This window comes from Podarcis raffonei, chromosome 4 (assembly GCF_027172205.1).
Source record: "Podarcis raffonei isolate rPodRaf1 chromosome 4, rPodRaf1.pri, whole genome shotgun sequence".
In the NCBI taxonomy this organism is placed as follows: domain Eukaryota; kingdom Metazoa; phylum Chordata; class Lepidosauria; order Squamata; family Lacertidae; genus Podarcis; species Podarcis raffonei.
The window spans coordinates 34,112,658-34,121,648 of NC_070605.1; the positions used below are offsets into that span (position 1 = coordinate 34,112,658).

The 8,991-nt window shown below is 42.4% G+C and overlaps 1 protein-coding gene across 2 annotated transcripts in view; it reads right to left on the minus strand.

The window, feature by feature from the left end:
• Positions 1 to 6,645, minus strand: part of GRAMD1C (GRAM domain containing 1C) — a 60,326-nt gene extending 53,681 nt beyond the window's left edge. The window contains exons 1-2 of one of the 2 annotated variants that reach the window (XM_053386094.1): positions 6,545 to 6,645; positions 3,701 to 3,829 (exon numbers count right to left, since the gene is read on the minus strand). In XM_053386094.1, coding sequence (XP_053242069.1) covers positions 3,701 to 3,829; positions 6,545 to 6,547 — 132 coding nt within the window. In that variant the 5' untranslated portion in view covers positions 6,548 to 6,645. Of the gene's footprint in view, positions 1 to 3,700; positions 3,830 to 6,544 lie in introns of those variants that run through there. The other variant, XM_053386096.1, reaches the window with a different exon arrangement.
• Between the last annotated feature and the right edge of the window lie 2,346 nt (positions 6,646 to 8,991).

Below are 8,991 nucleotides of genomic sequence, written 5' to 3' on the forward strand. Positions count from 1 at the left end.
TTCTTACTTGGGTTTAACCACAATAAAAAAAGGTCTCTAGAGGTGCAATTACAGCTTCATGGAAATATTCACAGCCCAACAACTAAGGCTTAATTAACAATTGCGTCCTACCTTTCTACATCATTATACAGATTAGCCGAAAACAACATTCCCTGCAGAAATCTGTTTCCTGCTAGTTGGCCTCAAGAATCACTATTGGCAAGCATACAGAAATGAAACTTAAATCTCAGTTCCTTGTTCTAAATTTGCATGTTTACCACCCTTTAGGGCATTATTTGAAAAAGAAAAAGGAATAGAACAGTCGATGTGGTCTCTCTGATGTGTGTCAACCCAAACCACTTTTAATTAGAATGAAATCACACAAACTATAAAATCCTATGCTTTTTTACTCAGAAGCCAGTCTTAGTAGTTCTTCTCAAGCACTCTACTTGAATGCGATAATAAACATGTGTAGAGGAGCCACATTTACAAGTCTGCCCACTCAGTGGCCCCGCCCCTGTTATGGCCCTGCCCTCTATTGTCTTCTTACTAGTCCTGTCCCCACGTGTTTGAAGGTCTGAAGTAAGGAGCTACAATATGAATGTAGACTCCCATGATTCAGAACCCTGCATGATCACCCTTCTAAGGCTGCATTCACATAGCAGTCTAATTCATTTTCACAATGTTTCCCTGTTAATTTCCACATTATGTTTGAGCTCTCTCATGATGTAAAACCCACTTCCAGAACTACAGCGGAATATAATGCAAGATTACCACTCATTTCCATATTATTTGCAAACAGTTCTTCCCCCCTATAAATAAATAACACAGAAATTAGCACTAAACTTGCACTATATTCCACTATAGGTCCAGTAGAGACTTCCATGTCGTGTGAACGCTCAGATATAATGTGGAACTTATCAGGGAGAAGTCGTGAAAACAGAATAAACCACCATGTGATTGCAGCCCCAATTGCACAGGGAAGCTGGGCACTTGCAGCAGGCCCTCTACTTCAGACTTTCCCCCACAGCATGTGGTTGGTGAATAGGCAGGGCCAATGAAGACACAATAGCAGGGGTGGGGCATGGTCTCATTCTCCCATCACACAATTGTAAGACTATAAGGGAAGAACAACTCAGAAAAGGCTGGTGTGTTTGTTCAACAGGCCTCATAAGTATGTTTAGGATTGCCGCCACAGTTTGATGCCTAATGTTCAGAGCTTCAAGGCTCCACCAGAAATTCACAGAAGCAAGAAAGAATGGTTTTGCTAAACTCTAGTATAATGGATTTAAGATCTGTAGAGCAAAATTTGACGTTTCCACTACTAGCCATTTATTTAAATATTTATTTATTAAATTTGTATACTGCCCTTCATCTGTGGATCTCAGGTGAGGAGATTCCAGCTGAGGGAATGCTGTGTGATGCTGAGGATCTAGCACGCGACGAAAGATCTCAGCTCAGCAGCTGATTCACTTCATCAGCTCGGGTATTTAACTTCTGACTCAAATTTCCTATGCCAAGAGTATGATTAATAATTTAAAATTGTAATCAAGGATGGCTCAGATAATGCTTCCATGCCTGGAGCAGGTGAGCAAGTAGAATTGCCCAAGTGATCAGACTCCCCTGTTTCACAGTTTACAGGTAGAATGGATTTTAATACAGAGAGATTTTTAGCCTGTAGACTTAAGCCACTTAGAAATTATGACTTCTTAGGCCAAACTAAACATGACACCATTCACAAAATTAGCAGTTGGGTGAATAGCTTTTAAGTGTAAACATCAGGTACAGTGACCAATCCAGTCTGGGATCCAGGAACATCTGGGATCCAGGAACTTTAACCTTTGCCCCCTGTGCTTCTAAGCAGATCACTTCCACCTGCTGTTTGTACTGGAAGTTTTTATTGGTGTGAATAGAATCGTTCCTTTCCTGTGTGCCTCCCCAATCCCAAATTAAGGATGCACTAGGAGAAAAGGGTTAAAGCCCCTTTCCTCCCTCTGCATAGCTTAGTCAAGACAGCATGAGGCTCTAATCTCAAGGTTGTGGGTTCGAGCCCCACATTGGATAAAGGATTCCTACATCTGGGTCCCTTCCAAGTCCCAGCTCTACAGTTCTATGATTCCCCTCACCAGGTTCGCAGCCTGGGTCAGCGACCCCACTTCCCTGGCTTTGTACACCTACAAAACCAATCACACAGTTGTTAAACTTTGTAGTTTTGTTTCTTAATCAGCAGCAACTGCAACTGCTGAATAATAATAAAGCCCAGTGGCACAGCACTGGAGTGTACTTATTTATTTATAAAAGTATTTTTATACCCCATATCATAAAATATCACCATGGTGTACCATGATAAAACGTAAAGTACCTTGAAAAAAACAATACAAATAATTATTAAAGTGATTAGTCCAACAGCCGCAAAGGCCTGTCAGCTTAAAAAGGTATTCAAGAGAGGCCTTATGAAACTTTCATATTCTTAAGAACATAAGAAGAGCCTGCAGGATCAGGCCGATGGTCCATCAAGTTCAGCATCCTGTTCCCACAGTGGCCAACCAGATGCCCATGGGAAGCTCACAAGCAGGATCAGAGTATTCTCCCCTCCAGCAAGTGGAGTTCAGAAGCATTCCTGTATCCAGCTATGGATCCAAAGCACAGCCATCAGGGCTAGAAGCTATTGATAGCCTCATCTTCCATGAATTTGTCTAATGCTCTTTAGTAGTCATCACTGCCTCCTGTGGGAGCAAGTTCCCTAGTCTGGCTATGCGCTGTGTGAAGAAGTACTTTCTTTTATCTGTCTTGAACCTTCCACCATTCAGCTTCAATAGATGTCCACAAATTCTAGCGTTACAAGGGAGAAAAACTTTTCTCTAGCCGCTTCCTCCATGCCACGCATATTTGTATAAACTTCTACCATGTCACCTGTTACTTACCTTTTCTCTGAACTAAGAGTCCCAAACACTTTGACTTTGCCTCATAGGAGTATTGCTCTATCCTGATCATTTCGGATTCCCTTTTCTGAACCTTCTCCAGCTTTACAATACCCGTTTTGAGGAGAGGCAGCCAAAACTGTACACAGTATTCCATATGCGGTTGCACCATAGATTTGTGTAACACAGCATTATAATATCAACACTTTTATCTTCAAGTCCTTTCCTAACAATCCCTAGCATGAAATTTGCCATTTTACAGCTGCTGCACACTGGAGCGACATCTTCATTGAGCTATTTACTGTGGCCACAAGGTGCTGTTCCTAGTAAGGCACAGCCAGTACCATGAGCATATACGCGAAATGGAAGATTTTTTTGTGTCCCAATATGCAACCCTTTACACTTGTGTATGCCGAATTGCATGTGTCGTTTTACTGCCCATTCCCTCAATTTAGAGAGGCCATTTAAAGCTCTTTCCAGTCTCTTTTTGTTTTAATGACCCTGAACAATTTAGTACCATCAGCAAACGTGGCCACCTCACTGCTCACCACTAACTCTAGATTGTAAATGTACAAGATAAATCAGTAAGCAAGCCCTGCAAGCTTACAGTGCTGCTGTCGATGACTCAGCATGAAATACATTAGTGAGGTCACTTCTCTTCGAGTCAACATACACACACAGTGATCATTACAATCTCCCCAAGCTGAAAGAAGGGATTGGCTTATTCAAACTGCTATAGAATGCAGGTTGTCTTGGAATACAAATCACTCATACATAACAGAGAGAACCCATGAAATTACCCAAAAGCTCCAGTCAGTATTCCAGTTGTATGGAGGGGAGGCTTGAATTTTCTCTGTACACACACTAAGGTTTTCCTCGGAGTCCACCAACAGCTGACTGATAAGGCCATGATCCACTTCTTGAAGTGCCTGTGAACAAGGAATAAACATGTGCAGCTTAATAAACTGGAGTAAAATACAGCGTTTCTAGCTAAACCTTTAAGGCTGTGGATAAGCTATGAGGAACAAGGAAGGAACATTTCCAATCTACTTTGGTCTAATTAGGTTATAGCATTTCAAAGTCTTTTACCCCTTGATTAGTTCATTGCATGCACATTATGCTTTTCATTTGTTGCACACAGGCTTCACATCTTCAGTAAAGGTTCCACTAATTCAACCAGCACTCAAACTCCTATATGATATATCTGGAGGGAAACTTATTTCTACCCATCCTCTCTTTCCATTCCAGACAGCATGTTCATTGTCAACTGTAAATGCTGCTCATAGTGTTGCTGTAAGACAGCCCTGGACATCCACTGCATTTCCCCTTTGCCGACTCATGCTGCGGAATCCTAAAGGTGTTTGAGAGGATTGTACCACTTCAGACTACAGGTGGGGGGGTGGTGCCCTGGGTGAATGCTCTGTGTCTTAACTACTTGCAAGGAGAAAACAAACAAGGTGGTTCAATAATTTCCTTCCCGCAAGCAGAGATTTGCTTGTGTGAGGATGTATTTTTAAAAAATTATTCCCTACCTACAGTCTGAAGTGATACAAACTTTAGCCCGTTCTACAGCCTGCGTAGATCAGACTATAATCAGCACAGCACTAAGAAATACTACCTTTATTTTGTTAACTTTTTATGTGGGGCAAGTGTTTGCCTCCCCCATTCCCAGAAGGTATGTGCTTTCTTACTTTGCTACTGCAGAGCAGGATCACTCAGCTGACCACAGAAGGTTTTAAGTTCTTCTTAAAAACAAGCAAAGCTAACCATCTGACATCAATATCCGCCATTTTGAGAACACTTAGTCTGGGAGTTTAATTCTCTGGAGCAGTGAAGCTTTTCAGCCCAATGGCCACATTCCCTTCTAAGCAAGTGGTGGGTGGGGCCAGAAACAAAAGTGGGTGGAGCAACAAAAGTTGCTTTTATTTTTGTGCAGTAGTTTGGTTTGTACATGCACTCATATCCCTCTGTCCTCCATCCAAATGAACAAAAAGCATTATCAAAAGTCAAGGGTGTATTCTAACCACAGAAACAGTTGAAGAGGGTGTGAAGCAGGTCACACACCCCATGCCTGTTTTTTTTAATTTTCTTGCATGTGCTAGAGAGGAAAAATATATATGGAACTACTAAGCCATAATTCAGTGTTTCTTTAAAAATGAAAACTGCAGCACAATACCCTTTAAAGGTAAATAGCATAAAATAAATTTTACACTGAAAAGGAACACACAGGATTATCACCACAGGACCGATATATAGGTAAAGTATGCTGGTCCACATCATGCCTCAAGACTCTTGACCAAAGACTGCCAAGATAGCTCAGTCAGTAGAGCATGAGACTCAATCTCAGGCTTGTGGGTTCAAACCCAACTCTGTGATTCTATAAGTAAACAGTGGAGTTGGTAGGAACAAAGATATTTGAGGGAAAGTATATGAAGATCCCAGGGGTGGACAGGAGAAACAGTGCTCTTTAGAAAATCAGCTTTCACCCAGCTTAAAATAGGATTCTTAATGTATTATACAGTCAAACCTTGGTTCACGAATGGCTTAGTTGCCAAACAAATCGGCTCCCGAATGCTGCAAACCCAGAAGTAAGTGTTCCGGTTTGCAAACGTTTTTCGGAAACCGAACATCCGACGCAGCTTCTGCTTGAGCGCAGGAAGCTCCTGCAGCCAATTGGAAGCCATGTCTTGGTTTTCGAATGGTTTGGGGAGTTGAATGGACTCCCAGAATGCATTAAGTTTGAGAACCAAGGTACCACTGTATATAAAAACGTATTCTAATGCACCAGCATTATAACACTATACAATTCCAACAGTATTTGCGAAAGGACAACCACATGGTAACGGCCGACAAATGTTTACTTTTAAACTTCTTTTGTAAATGAAGTTTACAAAAGATAATAATGGCAGTGAAAGGTTTCATTTTAAATTCATTTATAAACGTTTTCTGTAGAAGCATCCTCAGAACACTCCAGAGCTGAGGGGAGTGCGGGTGGTCAAAAAATAAAGGACAAAGCATAGCCTTATCAGGTATGGAGTTTTTTAGCCCTCCTTTACAGGCTGGTTTACAACACACATAGCTTACACAATCTATAGGATCAAAACGTCTTAAGAACTAGCATTTTAAAACAGGTTTATGTGCATATTAAGATTGCTCCTCCCTCTATTCCCATCCAGGACTCCAGCACCATTTAACAGCTGTGCGACAGGCAGAAGTTCAACAAGTGAAGTTCTTCCTATTACTGGATCTGCATGGCAGGAAATTTGAACCCTTTTGCTTAAAGATACAGAATTCCTGCCAAGGAAAAAAAATGTTGGGCAGGAAAGAAAAACCCCGTGACCCATAACCGGGTGTTAAAGGGAGTAGCAAGCAGCAAATTTTCCCTTCAAAAGGGGAAACTTTTAGACCTCAAACGTCTACCTACTTTATCAGCAACGACTACCGATAGTTTGCAAGAGAACAAAAAAGAAGCACCTGGCAGGAGAGGACTCTGAATACAGGGACGCTATTTGAAACCTCCAAGTCCGCAGCCATCCACTAATAGACTGAAGAGCCTATTAAATTTTGCTTTTGCAAAATGGGTTGGGGGAGCAGAGGAAGCACAAGTGGCAAAGATCGCAACGGGCAAAGATCGCAACGCTTACCATGGAGAGAAGAAAGAAGATGCAACCTGCAAGCGGGTTGTCTCAAAAATTAGGACCATAGGGCTGCCTGCAACGCCTCTCTCCCCAGCAATTTAAAGGGCCAGCAGCATTAAGCAAAATACACAGAGAGCGCGCGGAAAATGAGTTTCTCTCGCCTACGGCTACGAGAAGTGCCGGCTCCTTTCGAATTAGGCGATTTATCCGACCTTTGACGCTTTGGCCGAGCTGCACTGTGCTGTGGAGATGTTTACAATGGAAGGTTTTTGCGAGGGAATTTTAAAAGTTGCATTTACTGAGTGTGCAATATTATTTATCATTTAGGACAAAAATAAGATCCAGGATGGCTGGGATTTTACCCCTCCCCTTGAATAAAATGTTTGTTTTTCAAAGGGGGGGGGGTAAGACCCAACCATATGTACAAACGAATATCATCTTTCACTCTCTTATGTACAGTGTACACATTGAAAGATGGTGTTGTCGAGGCATTTTCATGAGCGGAGTATTCTCTCAAGTCTGGCAATACCTCCCTCACATGGGCGCAGCCAGGATTTTTGTTAAGAGGGGCAGACTTTTGTGGGGGGGGGGCAGAACCTCTGATTTGTACTGATTTTGATGCAAAATCCCCCTGCCCCCGCCCATGCTCCCTCATGTGTAGATGGTCACTATTAGTAATATATAAGTGGGACAATACACTGCAGAGTAGTAGTTCTATTTCATTCATATTCAATTCCCCCCCCCCCATCCACTTTCAAGAGACACTCAGCATTCTGTGGCTACTGAAGAGACTCAGTCCTCACTGGCTTGGTTTTTTGGGGAGGGGCGGAGACAGGTTGCGCCCTTCGTTTTGTTTTACTAGATTTTTTTACTTTTGCACACCTAGGTTCCCGGCCCCCCCCCCGGCCTGTTCATATCTCTTGTGCTACATAAGCAAGAGCAGACTCCCCACACACCGAAGACTGAAATGATATCCTTTATTTAGCGTGTATTTCCCATAAAATAATAGCTCACCTTTCTGACCAAGGAGACACACTATACAGCATTACAGCCAGTGGCGTAGCATGGGTTGTCAGCACCCGGGGCAAGGCAAGTAATTTCCGCCCCCTAACCCGTGGATTTGCGCCCCCTAACCCGTGGATTTGTGCCCCCTAACCCATGGATTTGCCCTAACCCCAGATGTTGCACCCGGTGCGGCCGGCCCCCCCTGCACCCCCCACACTACGCCACTGATTACAGCACAATAAAACCGCAACAAAAGACAAAAACAATAAAATAATTCGGCTAGTAGGACCTATGCTATATATATTTTACTGCGTGGTATATCAGTCACAGCATTGCATTTGAGTTCCATGTGCTTCAAAACAGAGCCACCTACAGGAACATAATATGTTAACAAGCTTTTTTAATGTAAAAAATATATATGTTTGTTTCACCGCTACAATCTCCGAGTGATGCGAGGTTCCAGTGGTTTCCTTGTTAACAAAGCAGGTTCTTTTTTTGTATTTTATTATTATTATTATTAATTTCATTTTATAATGTACGTCAAGCAGAGAGAACAATTATAACGGACACAAATTAAAAGATGAAAAACACAACTACAAAGGCACATAGTATGGATAGTTGCATGAGTTAAAATAACATCCAAGTAAAAACTATCAATGTTTCAGTTCCGGATTAGGTCCTTCTCTTTTTATTTTTATTTTTATTTTTATTACTCCTCCCTATGTTTATAGTTCACATTTTTGTTCTAATTTCCAGCACTGGTGGCTCTTTCCCCCCGTTATGCAGTCATTAGAGCTAGAATATTTTTGTACAAAAGCTGAGATTCACACAGCTTTATCAAAAAGTGTGCTGCCAGAAGTCTCTCAAGTCACAAGAGTTGGTGACTGTGAAATAACTGAATTGCTAATAATCTTACAATATAAATCTGGACCTGAAATGTTGGCGTTTGTGTGAAAGAGAGAATAAAGTAATAATAATAAAAAAACTGAAATGTTTCCAGTTTGGAAACTTGGGGCTGGCTGAAACCCAGGTCTGCCGCTATTTGTGGTGGCCTCAGTAGGTGGATGCTCAAGAGAAGCTGCAATATCAGGGTCTAGGCAGACTCAGGGCTCTCCAGAAGCTGGTATTCAATGGCACACTCTCGTCTGTTGAGAGGCTGCTGAATTTGCACTACCTGCTGTGGGCTCCTGAGAGCCGGCCCTGCTAAACAAACCGGAAGAGCCCACTGGGAGCTCCAAGGTTATTACAATAGGGTTGCTGAGAACCCAGCAGCTCTCTCTAGTGGCCATGGATGCTTGAAGCAAGCATCTTGTGCCCTCCCAATCCCAGCCTCTGCTTTTTGTAACAAGCAATGGATATAATAGCTCACTGCTCCATTCTGTGCTGGCGGCTTCGTATAGACAGTGTTTCTACCCTTCGTTCTCCCCATCCCTGGGGAGCAAGAACTT